Source organism: Toxotes jaculatrix, chromosome 8, assembly GCF_017976425.1.
Source record: "Toxotes jaculatrix isolate fToxJac2 chromosome 8, fToxJac2.pri, whole genome shotgun sequence".
NCBI classification, from domain to species: Eukaryota; Metazoa; Chordata; class Actinopteri; family Toxotidae; genus Toxotes; species Toxotes jaculatrix.
This window is the reverse complement of record NC_054401.1, coordinates 21,750,237-21,767,876: the sequence shown is the minus strand read 5'-3', so window position 1 is coordinate 21,767,876 and position 17,640 is coordinate 21,750,237. Positions and strand designations below refer to the sequence as shown.

At 41.5% G+C, this 17,640-nt stretch overlaps 1 protein-coding gene across 1 annotated transcript in view; it reads right to left on the bottom strand.

Moving 5' to 3' along the window:
• The window catches only part of me1 (malic enzyme 1, NADP(+)-dependent, cytosolic), a 73,683-nt gene that overhangs the window by 44,362 nt on the left and 11,681 nt on the right, over positions 1–17,640 (bottom strand). The window contains exon 2 of the mRNA XM_041045421.1: positions 2,364–2,497. Coding sequence (XP_040901355.1) covers positions 2,364–2,497 — 134 coding nt within the window. The remainder of the gene's footprint in view (positions 1–2,363; positions 2,498–17,640) is intronic.

The window sequence follows — 17,640 nt, the reverse complement described above, 5'->3', positions numbered from 1 at the left end:
CTGCATCTTGCCAAATATGTAAATTACATATCCTAATTATGTTAAGAGAAAACATAATCTGGTCACAATTACTTTCTCTTTGAAACTGAAAAATTTGCTGTTGCAAATTAGTTGTATATAAAATGAATTTCTAGGAGATAGGGCTTTTCACAGAGACTGTGTTTCATTGTTATTCCAATGAAATCTGAAAGAACAATCTATATTTCTATAACTCTAGGCAAATCTTCAACATGCAAGCCTACAGTCTTTATGGTACAGTATAAATCAATCACTACAGGAAATTGATTAGGCATTAATAGACTTTAGTGTTGTCCTTTTGTGAATCTGTGGAACTTAGTGGGTAAAAGGGTAAAGAGTTTCTTAAGCAAAAATGCCAAAACTTTTTCTTACATTGGGGTGCATTGAGTATTTTAGGGTTTTCCAGAAGTCACTTTAGAATAGTAATGGACATTTTTTTTTATTATTTTCTGAGCATTTATTTGCCAAATATTATAATATAATTTGAGAAAATGAATACCAGGTTAGTCAGTGATGAAAAATTAAAAAAATCATTAGTTGCAGACCTAGGGGAGATACAGATAAAGCATTATACAACTGCATTCACGGGACATGTGAAAACAGTTAGACAAGTAAACTGATCTTAATGTGTAAAATACACAAGTGCTCCTTTAAGAATGATAGAAAAGTAAAGAAAGACATTACAAAGTTTGAATTCTATTAGCAACTGGCTTGAGATCAGCACGAGAATAAAGTAACTCTTCTCTCAGCTCAAACAGGTTTCAGCATTTTGATGACTTCACTCGTCGTTGTCAATCAGCTGCTCTGACTCATCAAAGAAAACTGTAATTTAATCCCTACATCAACTACTTGCATGCAGCATTACTGCAGTGTGCTATTGTTTGATCTTGAGCTGGCACACATTAAGGAAGATTTCTTTCTCCATTCTTAACCTTAAAAGGCTTGAACACTACACACACCCAGGAAACAGGAATATTTACAGTACACACTGCTTTATAAAGCAGTATCCATGCTGACTTACTGAGTGCAGTGCTTCCTTTAAAGTCAACCTACTCAGGCAGGCAAGACATAATCTATCTCTATCTTAACTTATTTTAGCACGAGTGATCAAGCGGTTCTGCTCAGTCAGGCTTGTTTTAGGCTTGTTACTGCTTTTCTAACAACCTCACTGGCTATGAGGTTTCCCCTTAGCTGCTGCATTTTATATACTGCAGTATTTTGATTGGCAAAGCATTTGAACATCCATTTCCTCTGTTGACGACACAGTCACAGTAGGTACTTAACTCACTCCATCATCTCAGATCATAAAACGCGGTGTTGTTCCATAATTTGCCACAATAATTCAAAACCGCAACAAATTCCACTGGAAAAAAAAAATGGGAGTCTAGATAACTGGTTAAAATAGAAATGGGAAGTAATGAAAGTTTCGAGCTATGGTCGTAAAAAATAAATGACATTGTGAAGCAGTAAATACCAAAGAAGGATTGCGAGTCAGGGAACAAACTGTATGTAAACACAGCAGGTTTGAGCAACGGCAGGCAAATAGCAGCCCTTAATCCACGGGACCAAAGCCCAAAGCTGGATCGCACTCCAGCCCTGGAGACAGATTGTCAGTGACATTGACAGGGCATGGGAATGGCAATGACAAGCTCATAATGATTGTTTGTAGATGTTGATGCTGTCATGTTGCTATGGTGGGAAACCAGGCGGCTGTTAAGAAGCTGTCCAGTTCCTGTTAACCCTAAATCCTGTCTCGCTCATCCTTGACATTAGAAGTGACAGATGATGGAGCGGATGACTGAGAAATGGAAACTGGAACAAGAAGCAGTTTCACAGACAGATAATATTAATAACTCAGCGTATAATTCAAATCAGTAAACCAGGCTATGACTTCAGTTTGAGGCCTGATCTTTTTGATCACAGAGCCCAGACTGAAATGTTCATTCATTACATAATGCTAACAGCTACAAGTCCTGCATCTGATGAAGCATGCAAAACTGAACTTAAGTTTTCATTTGGTCGGTGTGGAGGTTATAAAAACACTCCAACGCAGATGAAGGAGCACAGGGAGAAGATGGAGAATTGGAGGGGGGGACGCTGTGCTGATTTGTTCAGTAAAATATATGGTGTTAGGGGATGGAAGCAGATCTCCGAGGGCTGATCGCTAATCTGCCTCTCGCGTTTTGAAGGCTTCCAGATGTTGGATGTCTCAGTGTGTACAGAGGCAGGGCAGTCCTCTGGGGGATCAAATAAAATTCAGCTCTGCTGATTTGAACTGAGAGATGATAAGGTGCTAAGTCATAGCAGCAACACTGTGTAGAGATTTCTGTCTGTGTTCGTCTTACCTGTCCAAGTCGTCTCTCTTCATGTCGTAGTTCTTGAGCACTCGGAGCAGCTGGACATCCTGGCTGATAAAGCAGGGAGGCAGCAGGCCGTGGATGCCCAGCTGGAGACGCTCCTCCAGGGAGAAAGCCATGCCCTGTACAAGCATACACACAAACACACTCCATTATCCTCCACCATCCTCACACAGAGAGGGATATCCAGAGAGGGTAAAGACCTCTGGGTGCCAAGTGCCTTGCTCAAGGGCAAATTATCCATTTAACCAGCTGTTAAATTTCACAGGGTGACCTGTCCTTGCCTGCCCAGTGTGTTTTTCCAGCTGATTTTAGTGTCTAAGCCAGAGTTTGTAAATTCATGAAGGCAGAAGCCTGGTTCACTAACCTTTAGATACCTGAGTCCCTCCTCAACAAAAGACTGACATACAACACAGGACTGTAGAGTCTTTGGAGACTCAGTCAGACAAACTCAGGTCCATTGAATTGGCAGGTTGAGGTAACTTGGGATCAGACACACTGCAAAAAACAGAACTTCTATTCAAGATCTATTAAAGACTTGTTTTGTCTTCACTTTCATGTCATGTTTTGTGCTGAGGCTTCTTATTCTGCTTCACGTAAACAGCAGTAAAAAGTACATTAACGCATGTATTCATTTAAGTAGAGTTCTGAGATACTTTATCTCTACTTGACTATTTCTATGTTGTGCTTCTTCATGGCTTTATTCCACCAGATTTCAGAGGAAAATATTTTTTTTTTCATCACAACAGTTATCTCAAAACAACAGCAATGTGTGACTTTGCACATTTTGTGTACTATTTTTCATGAAAAACATATGATCAGCTTCTAATTTTGGAATGGAATTGAGCCCTTAAGCTTTTATTTTCTTACAAAGAATGATAAAAAATCTGCCAGTATCATGTGAATATCTCAACTTTCCTAACATAATTTTTATTTCAACATCTGCAACCTTTTTAAACAAGTTGATTTAAATCAAAAACAGGTTGAAATATTCTCACTGCACTGCAAAGTTTCTAAGGATTCAATTACAGTCAGAAATACCCTTAAAAGATTAAAGTTTTGCAGGTTAAGCCGTGCAGCACTTTATAAAGTAGTTGAAATCTGCTCTACTTCAACCAACTACAACAAAATGCTGCTCACATATAAATTCATCAGTTGTAGTAATCCTATTATATACTGTAAATGTCACCATGAAAATGGCCACGCAGCATAATGAATTCTTTAATTTTTGTTATTTTAAAAAGGTTTTGCTGATAATACTTATAAACAGTCTAAGCAAAGAGGTAGGAGAGAAGCAGGTCGCGAGTAACATGGGACGACAACAACTGTAACACTGTGATTTTCTCCGAGCCTGCACAAGTTTGATAAGCCTAACTGCAAAAAAGAGAAGTGTATCATTGATTGTTAGACCCTATGTTCTAAAAAAATACATTTAAGAGTGTTTATTAAGATAAAGGACAGACCATGTTTGCAATTACATGTCAGGACATTGTCAGACATTTTAAATAAAAAGAATAATATAAACAATTCAAGTTGGCTATACCGGTGAAGTACACTGTTAAATAGTACCTAGAACTGATAGAACATACGTGAGTTGTTGATCACAACAAAAATTATTTTCTTTCTGTAACATTGTGTTTTAAAATGTTGTTTATCAGTAAAGTGTTCATCACAGCTCTCCCCTATGAAATGCTAACCTGGGCTGTCCATGGTGTGTATTCTGGTACTTTGAGGAAATACAGTAAACCAAAATAAAATAAAACAACATCGCAATATAACATGTCATAAAACTGTTCATTATTTTTGTATAATAAGATACTTATTACCTGCTTATAATGCAAATCCTAATCATGCAGCTTCAGCCTTATCTTGCTGCACTCATTTATCTCAGCTGCGCTCTGAAAATTCCATTTAAACTTTGAACAAATGAATATTTAGGAAAATATTCACCAGTCCTTTCTGTTCAAACATTCCTGAGCGATGAGAGAGGTGGTCAAAAGTGTTCTCTGTTCTGTCAGGGTGTTTGCTCTCAGAGGGGCTAGCTCTCAGCCAGTCTGTGTTCAGAGAGGCTGCCGTCAGCTCACACACTGGTCTGAACTCTGCTTTCACCACCGCACATCCTCAAAAACACACACAAATAGACACACACACACACACACACACACACACACACACACCAAGGCCCAGACTAACAACCTGCTTCACCTTCACCTTTACTTTGGCTTTTATCTTGCTCACCTCTGACCTCTGAGTGGGAATACTGAAAAACTTGCACACATATAACATCAAGGTTTTGAGCCTGAAGAGTCTGACCTTTGACCTGTGAGGTTATTCCACAGTGTAGATAGTGGTCCCACTGAGGAAAAGTGTTGTGTGTTAATGTGACATCAAATTACAATAGTATGAGACAGAAGTAGTTTAGCTGCAGCTCATCTGCATTTAAAAAGTGAAAATAAGTGTCCCCAAAGCACACTGCGCAAGTCCATATTTAAAATGGGAACAGCATTCTCTACTATTCTCTGCAAGTCAGGCATGATATGGTGGGCATTTTTAATCCTTTCTCCATCTATAAAAGACCAGCGACCCGGTGAAACCTCAGCCTCAACATGCCAGCTACTGTTGCTGACTGCTGAGACAGAAGCAGAGCTGCGCTGTAAACGTCTCTGTCTTGGATCCCATCCACGGATGCTTGGCCCTGCCGCCGCAATTTACAGCCTTTCCAAACCACCAGCACTTTCTGTGTATCTGGCTGTGTTAAAACAGTTCTGAGGTTGTAAAAAAACGTGCTTGATCACACGAGACACTCTGTTAGAAGGAAGTAGAAAAGCATACGACACAGAATAAGGCATTTGGGATAAAATTTGGCGGTTTTGACGTCAGAAGAGCCATCAGTGCTGACCACAGACACGCTTCCAAAGCTTATTAGACTTTCACTTATTTTGAATAAAAAAGCAGGCGGCTTCCAAACAGTTGATTTTAGATTTAATCGCAGTAATTCTCACAGGCAGGAGAAGGCAAAGGAGCAAAAACATATCATTTCTTTCATAAGAAATAAGTTTTGCGTTTGCTCACTGTCAACAGTCTATCAGGACTCTTACTGTATGTTATTACATAGGATAACACAGAATACCATGAAAAGATAAATCCTTACAAACAATGTTTAGTTCACAGCACTAAATTATCTAAGCATGACTGCAAAAAGGACATCGGTTATTTCAGACACCAAAGTACGAGTCCCGATCCGTCTGCTGTTTGCCGAGGCCCGATGCAGTCTGTACTTAACGGACCTCAAATAGGCAGAAGCAGCTCTGAATTACAACCTTCCCCAATTATCAAAAAAGATTTTCTATTTTTCAGAGAGCCAGCTGTTCACTTCGGGCTCCATGTGTGTTTGGGACACACCACTGCTCCACTGTCTGCCACAGCTGACCATGAGGAATATATGGAGAAAAGTCTTAAAATACATGAGGCAAACTCAGCTTAATATGAGGCTATAAAATGAGATTCATTCCTCACACAGACTCACTCTGCTCTTTCATTAGCTGAGATATGCTCCGAGTGGCACTTTGTAGCCCTCTTACATTCTCATGTGCTCTTTCTGTGAGAGGAACAGCCATTTCTGACAAAACTCATACTTGAACACTGAAATGCTGAAAAAAAGAAAATAACACACATACACCCACACAAACTGGCTCATACGAGCCTTTAATTAGATGAAACGCACTATTTTCACGCTGGCTTACACTTCCTTTTAAGACAAACAGCCCTCTTTGCACCAATTTTCACAGAGTAACTGAACAGAGTTGCACACACATGGGCAAGCAGATCTATAATCAACACACACAAACATTTTACTTTTCTGGTGTTTTCACTACCCTCAAACTTTTCAGAATTCATTTTCACTCTTCCTTTCAGTTTCACTCTCCTATGGAGACCCCTAGTCCCAGAAAGCAACACAAAAAATGGACACCAGTGCAATAAAATTTAGAATAACTGGGATCATCCTCCAGCAGTAAATTCTATATTCACTTAGGGACTTCTGCTTTGAGTGAGGAGTGCACAGTCTCTGTGCTGTCACACCCCACAGTCCCTGAGAATGACCAAGTGAAAAACTTGCAGCAGATAGTGAACGGCATGGTGTATAAGGCTCACAGTGCACAGTGTGCTAAAACTGTGCAAGCTCTCTTTTTTTTTTTTTGCTTTAATGTGTCTGTTTGAAGGCTTCACGTCGAGGTGTTCATGATGCCTTAATGATGTTTTTACTTCTGCTGTTGACTCAATAAGAATTATCAAGCTAATAGATTTATTGGAACTCCATAATCAGTGTTGCTTACACCCTCTGCACATTACTTATCTTTTGTCCTCTTTTCTGGACAGCTCTACTACAGTTGCACTGAGGAAAGCTGTTATAGATTTGTTATTGACAATCAGTTGTATGCACAAGTATGCAAACATGTCCATAGAAACAAAATTGTGGTTCAAACACTGGCTTGGCGTCATGTTGTTCCGCTAGTGATCTCTGCTTATTTTTCCCTCTTTCTTTCATTGCAAGTTCCACATTTAACAGCTTTCCCCTTCAAAGTCATACCTCATTAGGAGAGAAGGGAGGGGATATGGATGGGAAGGCTTCAGTTTTTTTTTCTCTCCTTTACTTGTATTGAGTTTGCATATTGTTTTGTTCTCTCTGTTTCTATACAAAAGGAATAACTGAAACCAATTAAGTCATAACCCTCATCAAAAATCAGGCAGGTGCTGTGCTAGTCAGTTGTTCTGTTGTTTCAATCAATTCACTTTACATGAGACAGCTGATCTACAGAAGAAGAAGACATAAGATAGAGATTAAAGAGGGATTATAACTGTATATCCGAGCCAGTCAATTTGAACGAAAGGACCCATGAAAGTGTACCATGCCTCATTAAGAACAATTATCCACACTGCTCTATGGGGCCCTTAAAGGCTGCCAGTGTCACATGTGGAACAGATACTATCATGCAGTTGGGCCCAAAATTACTGAATAACATGCCCCACAAAGGAGCAGGCAGCTCGGCCGTACACGGGGGGGGGGGACCCTGGCCAGCAGAGCGACTTCATGACTGAAGATAAGGCCAGCTGGGTCAGGGCCATGCACTGCTGATGGAAGGAGAAAAAAAGAAGGGGTGGTAGTGGTGGTGGTGGTGGGGTAATTCATGAAAAGAGAGATTATCAAGGCACATTCATAGATTTAGGCTGGGAAAGTGTGGGAACCAGTGACGCCAGCTTTAACATCTCTTTGACTTTTGACTTGAATATTAGCTCTGTGACACCCTTGTCCTTGGCATGTAAATAGAAATGCCAATCTCTTCAATCCCAAGGTTCTCTCTGCTCGACTCTTTCAGTCAACACGTCCATCAGTCGACCTTCTTAGGAATCCAGGAACGACACTGTCTCAACATAAGCCAGGGTAAATATACTGCAAGACCGGTGATCCCAGATGGTGGTGGTGGTGGGGGGCTCTCATCTTACTGCTGAAAAGTTATGACAGCTTCACACCAAGAATATTTGAAGCAGTGCATTCACATTCTGGTCAGTTTTCTGCTTTAGTTTGGCCCAACTCAAAAACTCAATCCAGCACGTCTGCTCCCCTAGAAGCAAAAATCTCTAACCTGCCACTCAAATATATGCTTCTGACGCCTTGTTAAATCTGTTAACAGTCCCTGGTTGGCTTGTAATTGTGAAGTATGAACCTAAATGAGCCAAACGCACAAACAGATGATTCAGAGATTTATCAATCATATATAAAACAGATGTCAACATTTTCCATAAATGTATGTTTTGGTTTATGTTCTTCAAACCCAAAGGACACGGACAAACGTATACATACCCACACATACAAAGCCAAAAACACACACACACACACACACACACACACACACACACACACACACACACACACACACACACACACACACACACACACACGTATACACATAAACCATCCCTATGTTTGTTTGTCTGAAGGTTTTCAAACGCCTGACTGCTGTGTTGCCTGTTCTGTCTCTCTCTCTCCTCTAGAGCTCCAAACTGGGCTGGGCAGGATAAACCCTAGAAAGCTTCCACATGTACCTGACCACATCTGAAGTGCCCGCACCCTGTGCCAACACATGTGATGCCCGCAGCTCCATGTTCCAGAAGCCGTGGTAACAAACCAAACCTGTAATCTACCCACTGGGCAGTGCCACCCCTTAACCTCGGACTGCTGCCATGCCCACCCCAAGACATTCAGCGGAGCGGAAACAGCTAATTAGTTCACCAGAAGGCCAAACAAGAGAGATGAATGCACACGTTTTTTTCTAAACCGATAAAACGCCTTGCTGTGCTTCCCAAGGAGTTCAAAGGGTGGGTTTGTTGCAACTTTTCAGCGTAAAGATTTAGAGAGTTAAACATTCTGCTACCTCAACCTTTTAATTTTTCTCTGCCACAGCCACACAGAGCTCTGTCTAACAGCGGGTTTGTAAGGAGGCTGACAGCTGAGCCACTCCCTTCATTACAGTTACAGTTTGATCTGGACAGAGTTAAATTCCTTGTCACACTATTAACATGGTTCTCACACGCTACTTTCCCTTGATGTGTCTGATATGTCGGAAAGGCATAAAGTGAATGGAATGGAACTTCCTGCACCATGCCAAGACAAGTTACACATGAGTGAAACAAATGTCAGATCCTGCAGTGAAAAAATGGTCATCGTAACCAGTCGTACAGTCTGTCATAAAAAGGTCAAACAGGTCAAGTTTATCCATCAGTCTATGAAAATAGCTGTGTCGTCTGTGGCCCTGGAAAACCCCTGGAAAGCGTGAGAAATCAGCCCCTACTGATGTGATCGAGGTTGTCCCAGCTTGGCCTGGAGACTGCAAACTTATAGAAGGAAGGGAAGTCTAATGTGAGATTATATCCAACTGCATTATGGGAAATGAGGGTTTGAGCCAAAGTATATATCAATGTATTTATAAAGCAAAATATATTGTGTTGATGTGTTTTTCACTTATCCAGCGAATATAGCCAGTCTGCACATCATCACATCACTTTCACAAAAGCCTTTAAATCTAATATTGATATAAAGCAGCCTCTCATCTCTACCATTTGACAAATCTATGGTATGTCAGAGTATATACTGTATCTTCATACAGCATGTTCATGCATGTTCCTTAAGGAACACACAAGGTCACATCACATACCGTATGGCAGTAAAGCACAGAAAAGATTTTGTGACTCCCCATGAAACTAAATAACTGGTTTAGATGGACATTTTTGTCAAAGTGCTGACAAAGCGAAAAAAAAAAAAAAAACCTGAACCAAAATCTTTCTCAAAAGCCTTTCCACTCTCTGGGAAAACTTTAAAATGATGTGCGTCCACACAAAGCCGTGATTGATTCAGCTTGTGAGATTCCCAGATAAGGCAACCAGAGGGAGGGGGACCTGCCTGCTGACAGCTATCTGCACACCAACACAAAAATCCCACCTCCATATAAAAATCTGTCAAACAGTTGGGAGTTGCCTCACTCCACCCCTTCTCTCTTCTCTATCCCTGTGTGTTTTCTGAGCTGCCCTCTGGTCTGGGAGAAACAACCCCTATTGAGAGAGACCTGAGCCCAACACGATAGGAAGGCCTTTCCCCATTGACTCTCTCTCAACCACAGTTGCAGATCAGACACGGAGACAAAAGCCTGCAGGCCTTCAACAGGGAGAGGGCTCAAATGTTTGGCACAGCGATACGGACCTGGCAGAGATGTGTGTGGCCACAGAGCACTTCTCTATTCATCGCTGTGTGGGAGAGGGAGTGCTTTCTTTTCAGGAGAGAGAGCTGAGCCACTACAAGAGATGGCCTTCTTGTATGACTTGTTTATCAGTAAAATCACTTGCTGAAAGTGATGTGTAGTGATAGTCATCTCAACCCTACATCCCCTCATTCATCTGTCTTGCATTCATGTCACATTAGTGCCACAGCAGCTTTTTTTTTAAATGTTTTTCTGAACAATGGACTTAATGATTTAGGTCAAGTCAACAGTATTTATGTGGCCTCTAATTACAAAGTACTCCAGAGTTTTCATGAGGTTAAAGCAGAACAAAGAAAAGCTAAATGGGCTAGAACATAACACTGAAAACAGGTAAACCACAACAGTCACACTGAAGAGCTATAAAAGTAATGAGGAGGTTTAGGAGGTGTTAATGAAGGCCTTTAATCAACATTTTAAAGACAGGAAATTGATTCTGCAAAGCCGATGCTTTCAGTGAGCTCGATCTACAGTCTAGAGCATGTACACGGGACAGAGTCATCGCTTTGCAAGTCACAGTTAAGTCTTTTATGTCAAATCCCAAATCAAAACCAACAAGTACCAAGTCAAGTCCAAAGTCTTTGTATACTTATTATGTTTATGCTTTAAAGACATGAAGACATGCTAACTGTTGCGGGTTGAATGACCTGTATTGGACAACAAATCTCTACAAAGCTATCAGCTGGAAAAAAATCCATCAAATTAAATGATCCACTGTAATACAAGAAAAGCATTCATTTACTTCTTGGCATGGATTGTTGTCAGCCTGAATCTAATGGGAGGACTTACCACTGACATTGGTTTACCTGCTTCATGCCTGTTTACAATGTGAGTGGCCAACAAAAGGAATACTACTGCATATTATTACCACTTGAAGGGCAGAGAGCTGCAAACTTTTGTGCTGGCAACACAAAGCAGCATTTCTACAATGGCAGCCAAGACAAAAGTTGACTTTGAACAAACCTGAAATGAAACTGTGGGGGGGCTGAAATTTGCGTAACACTGAACAGCACTGTGGGAAAGTCATCTAAAGCGGTTGAGTTCGCCCACACTGTTATTACACCATATACCAGTGTATCTGGATTCGTTTCTGGGGCTGATGTCAGAGCTTCTCAGACCAGGAACTTGCAGCTGACCAAACAGGGAGCAGAGCAGTGCTGAGGTTGCTCCCATAAACACCGCCATCAGCGCCATCTATTCTACCCCACTATTACTGCCACGTGTTCTCCGGCAGTGCACCCTGGACTCCAGCAAAAGGCAGTCAGAGATGCAGCGTACGGTAGCATCTCAGTTAATCACATGAATTGGTGCAATCACCAAAAAAAGTAAAAGAAAAAAAAAAACAGAAAATGCGATCTATGCAAGGGAAAGAAAAAAAAAAACAATAAGACAGGGATTTGAACTTGGCTCTAAAATAAAGAGGTTTCTTGCCTCAAGGTCTCAGACATGCCCTGAATACAATATGTGCCCCAGACATGCAAAGTAAGCCCATTTGGAAACCAAAGCTCATGCAGGAGACCAGTAAATAATCGAGAGTCAGCAAAAACTGAATTAGAAACTTGCTATCACAGGAAGCCTCCTGACGAGTCCACTGGTTTGGCCCAGAGTGACCCACACTGGGGGAGACTCTGGCCAACAGCTGGGGGAAACACTGAGTCATACGCCTTCTCCGTCCCCGCTCTAGTGTTTATAAACACACACACATGCATGCGCACATGTATACACACAATGCAAAAATAGTGATGTTAATGCAGATTTAAGAGAAATCTTCTTAAACATACACAGCCTTATGCTTATGCATGCGGACATACAGTGTACACACAGGTAGATCCACCACGGTGCTCCATAAACAAACACACACTACACACTAAGCTTCACTAAACCGTCCTTCAGAGCAAAAAAGATGAACGGGGAGTCCATTTAATCCTGCTGCAGGGGAAGACCCACACTCCACGACGTCCTCATTGTTCAGCTGCAAACCATGGCGTCCTCTTGTTTTATCAATAACGGCATGTGTGTCTAGACCGTGTAAAAACAGCTGGTGGGAGTGAGAGAGTGGATAGCCCATTGGAATGACAGATTTATCCCTCAGTTGTCATAGTCGGGATTAGAGGACAGAGTCCAAAGACGAGAGAAATGGTGAGCTGAAGCTGATAAAAACAAAGAAAAGAGCAGGGAAAAAGAAAAGACAGTGGAGGCGGGTTTGCTTATTTGTGAAGGTCAAAGGCAAACTGATCGGGCCGCCAGCGTCTGGCTGATGGCTCACTGGATGTAACGGACAAGTAGGACTGGGCCAGTATTCACAGCTCTCATATAGTTGTGTGATCAGCCAGCCAACCAAGCTCGTTATATAACAGCAAAACCACCAGACCTCGCACCACCAGCACACTCAGCTCAGCCTCTCTCTGGTGCTGCCACGTAGAGACAGAGAAAGAAAGATCTACCATGCAGCAGGCAGAGCCTATCAGAGGCTGTTTCTTGCTCAAATGTGGTTTGAGTGTAAGCAGAGGAATCACTCAAAGCTGCACTAGGAAAGATCGTTTGGTGAAATTACACTTGGTTTAGTCATCCAAGTCAAAAACTGGAACTCAAACAGAGAGGAGCGTCCCAGCACATTTCAAATCAAGTGAGGACACCAGCTGGGAATCTTCCCACAGCTCAGGAAGCAATAAAAGCAATAAAAGCACTATTAAGTCTTTATATACAGAAAGGTACAACCATCAGTGATGGTGAAATTCTTCAGTACCTGATTTACACTCCTCTCATACAGCACATACATGTGTGATAGTGGTCTACTGCATGTGAATCCAACCAAATAGAAAACAATATGAAGCTGTGCACATGTTCTCAAAATACTGTTTTGGGTTTACCTTGTCACACATATAGATTATACCATGCAAGCTACGTGACAGTCTGTAAATAATGTCAAATGACAGCCCATCAGACCTGGTTAGATATGTGTCAGATCAATCAGCAATATAGGGAGGATTTACCTAATTCTCATATACAACTAGATTTGGTGGAGGAGAAAGGAGGGAAGAATGAAAAGGAAGAGGGGAGGAAAGAATGGGGTTTGGTCAATGTGTGGGGCAGAGGTAGTTTTATTAAAACCCAAGTCTGCGAGTGACGTTCATCACCTAGCGGTTAGGAAGAAAACTCAGATCACGCGTTGTAAACATAAGAAACTAAAGGTGCATCCAACTCCTGGATAACAGGTGAGGTGAGAGGAATGCCCCCACTGGCTCCTGGATCGTTAAAATGGAGTCATGCATGGCGAATACTGAAGGGAAACTAGGAACTGGAATATATCTGCATATATCTGGAATATATCTGCATACTTATAGTTAGAAAGTTTGACGCTGGTAGTGTAAAGACTGGGAATCTGGGAACTGAAGGGGAGGAGACTCACTTATATATACACTATATATAGACTAATTGGCTGATGAGACACAGGTGACAAGGAGAAAAGAAACACTTAAAGGCAGGAAGTAAAACAACACTGGACACTTAAGGCAAGAGATTTCAAAATAAAACAGGAAATAGCTACACAGAATCCAGACAGGGCATCTCACTTTTTGTAAACTATTTCATCATTTATCCAGTACTTTTGAACTATTTGAACTTTTTATATATGACTGTTAGTCATCTAATTCAACCATTTATCCATTACTGGGTTTTTTTCTCATTTTACTCCAGAGTCTTTCTACATGCTGCAATCTGCACCTCTAGTGTACAAATTACTATATAGTAGTATACTATAGTAGTACATACCATGAATGCAACATCCCCAGTTTGATTTTGGCCGGGAACCTTTGTTACGACAAATGAATCTCTGATTCTTTAGGGAAATTCTTGTATGAAAATGTTGAAGTTTAAAACTGAAACTGAATATGCGATTAGCAGCTTCAATCCAAAATATTGCTGTTGGCATCCAAAGAAAGACTCTCTGGTCAAACTCTTATGGGGATGGAAAGAGAGAGGAGGAAAGCAGGTGTTAAACCTCTATAGCGTGATCTTCAGTGGTTTCCGGTGCACAGCAGAGGCAGCCAACGAAGCCTGGTTTAGTGACGTATGATGTGTTCTCATGTTTTCTATTACATTTTACATTAGATTAAGTGGGTAAGTGGGTGTTGGAGGAGTGATAGAGAAAGAGGGAGCGAAGGGTAAAATGAATGCATTCATTCATGCCAGTATATGCATGTGTGTGTGTGTGTGTTCATGCTCACTCTCTGCGTTTGATTTGCAAAACATACAGAGGCCATGAATCTGAATGGAAGTGAGCAGTGGACTGGTTCTTGTCCAACACAAATAGTGACCCTCATACTCAAACTACTGACCCGTCCCCTGTAATTCTCTCCAGGCTCCCCAGAAATATTTGTCCTCCTCACTCATAAATTATCACTAGCTCTCCATCTATCTCCTCTCTCATTTCTATGAACCACTTAGAAAGACCTGTGTGTGAACTTGAGAGCATGGCTGCCGTCAATCATGCAGCTGTTGCACTGAATGATGGGATGGGGGGGGGGGGGGGGGGGGGGGGGGGGGGGGGTCCTGGGATCACTCTCTCTGTCAATCATCTGAATTGTACGCCCATATGGAGTCCGCCTGCAGATGTTCTTGGATTTCAAAAAGGCAAATTCTACAAGTTTCATGGTAAACTTAAACCACATCTTTTTAAAGAGCTACATATTGGACCACCGCTTCACAGGAATGCATCTCCTGATTTGAAGGAAGCGAGGGTAACGGCATCACTGCCCTCATTGTTCCTGATGGCCAAAGCAGCCATCCTACACTACATAAATTCCATAGGCATCAGCAATCAAGTGGAAACAGTAGCTACATAAGAAGGCCATCTATCCTGAAACAGAGTCATCCTGCTGTGGCTACATAACAGCTCGAATACGGACTCAGAGAAATGTGACCTAAGATGTGTCTCAATAGCACATACTGATTCTGACCAGGCTTTTAATGTATGGTGCATTCACAACATGAGATGACTTTTTAGTCTCTGTCCTTTCATGGTATGTGATGGCAATAAGAAAAACTGGAGATGGAGGAAACAACCCAATCTAACAAAGGAAAACTGACCCTTTGCTGTACGGTTGCTCTTCCCCTGCAGTGAGCAGAGGTGGAGTAATTTCCTCAGGTTACTTAAGCAGAACAATAACCTGGACTCTTCAGCTTAGACTTGACCTCACTAAACCATTTTGCTGCTTGTCACTGTTTTTTTCACACTGTTGTCAAACTGCTATCAGTTCTCATCACCTCCCCATCAAACAGTGCTGGTTCCTCTGACCCACTCCCCTACAAATAAATGTCTTCTACTTAAAGTCATGGCTGGGTTTATATCTGCTTACATTTAAGATGGGGGGACAAGCAAGAGAAATACAATCATCTGTGTGACTTTGCTTTGGAAATAGCTCAATCAGGGATTCCTGTGAAAGCAGAGTCAGGAAAGAACGTCAGATTATTTAACGGAGTAGGCTCACACCCGGTTAGCATATGTTCCCTGGAAGTCTGTCAGAACAAGTCAAAAACAAATGTAAGCACGTAGCTACCAAAACGCTTGTAAATTTCTGAGAATGTACACAATGTGTCAAAAGAGTCTTAAAAGTCCACTGGGTAAGACATTTGCTTTAAAATACTTCAAAGCAAATCTGAACATACAGTACCAAGTGGTAGTCTCAACATCCAGAGAACAAAACGAGTTACAAAGTCTGAAGCAGCAATAAAGGTCAGAGATGTCTGTGCTCATTTCCCAGGGCGGTGAAGCACTGACACACATCCTTCAAATGACCCTCTCCACGCTGACTTCATCTTAAAACACCACACATGCCGGAGGATCGTATGCAAGCTGACCCCTGCCCTCTGAGAAATATGACTGGGTTTCTGTTCAGCACATGACAGGTGCAACAGTTTTCCCCTAAAAGCCCATCCTCTGACACCTCTCTCCTTTTCAGTTTGTCATCGTGACGATAGAGCACCTGACCTGAAACAAATAAACTGCACAGTAACAAGCTCGGTGAAGAGGTTCAAGCATTTCGTAAAGGCCACCTTGAGGGCCATAAGTGTTTTCTCTCACTGAAAAGAAAAGAGTGAAGGTTTTCTTAAATGGTCCTAATTGTACACAGAGAGTGAATGGGAGGTTTATTTATGGGCCCTGCCTTCTGCCTGCAGGTGTAGTATCAAAGTATGGAAAACTTTGCACAACCTGGTGTAAATTCACATGTATGAATTTGTGTGTGTGTAAGAGAAAGTGAGAAGGAGTGTGTGTGTGTGTGTGTGTGCATCTACTCGATGCACAAACGGGAACATTGAAACTCTCCAGAGCAGGTCTACACTGTGTTAAAGGGGAAGTTCCCTCTCTTGTGGAAATTCCATTACAAATGGCCACAGTGAATTTCATGGTAACACAAACGTTTGCTCAAGTGCCATTAAAATCGCCACATGAAAGGGAGAGAGATGACATTTTTGTTTGTGCTTTTCATTTAACTTCTTTAACAGTCCTACATGATTGTGTATGAACACACACAGGACACACAGGGAAGTATCACTTCTCAACCACAGGCTCGTACGAGAAACTCAAGTAAAAAATAAAAATAAAGTTTGTCTTTTTGCTGAAAGGTCCTGCGTTCAAATCCCAGACGAGCCAGTTATTTTGAAACCGAAGCTGCTAAATGGAGTCGACATTTTTCATTTCACTGAATACACCAAGCCCAGGTAGATACCTTTGATTTGTCACATACTTCATTCCTCTTCTGTTAAACTCTAGCTTTTGTTTTTTCCATCTCTTCCATAATAATGCACCGTATTAGCATGTATCCTGTACAGCTCATTATCTGCTGTCTTTCTCCTCCTCGCGTTAATGGACCATCATTGCTCAGTGACAGATGGGACTGCACACTGAGCCCAGTAAACCTGCCAGAGGGAGAAACACCAGGCCACCTGGTTTAAGTACCAGACAAACGGTTCATTCAATGCAATATATGACATGACAGCACTGAGGCTGATGATCATCTCCAGAGAGGTCTGAGCGTGAACCTAAGGTGAACATTAAAGTCATATTCAATATGAAATTGTACACAGAAAAAAATGCATGATGCTGTGCACAGTGTTTAACATTTATGACAAGGCCTCTTTCATTTATTTACTGAACTCGTACCTCTGCAGGAAATCAGCTGCCTGAGCCCATTGACTGGTATTACAAATAGTTTGCTTCAGGAAGGTTAGAATTTATAGTCCGTGTCTAATCTTTACATTTGCTCGTTGTCCATCTTTCATACACAGCACAGGAAAAAGTACAGGAATATACAGGGAATGAATGTCACATGAAACGCACAAAGAGACCGTTAATAATTTCTAGAGCAGAACAAAAGCAAAGCCTCAATGTACAGATTGTATAAAACCTCCAAAAATAAGGTAATGACCTCAACAAATATTTGTGTCCAAGTTTAGTA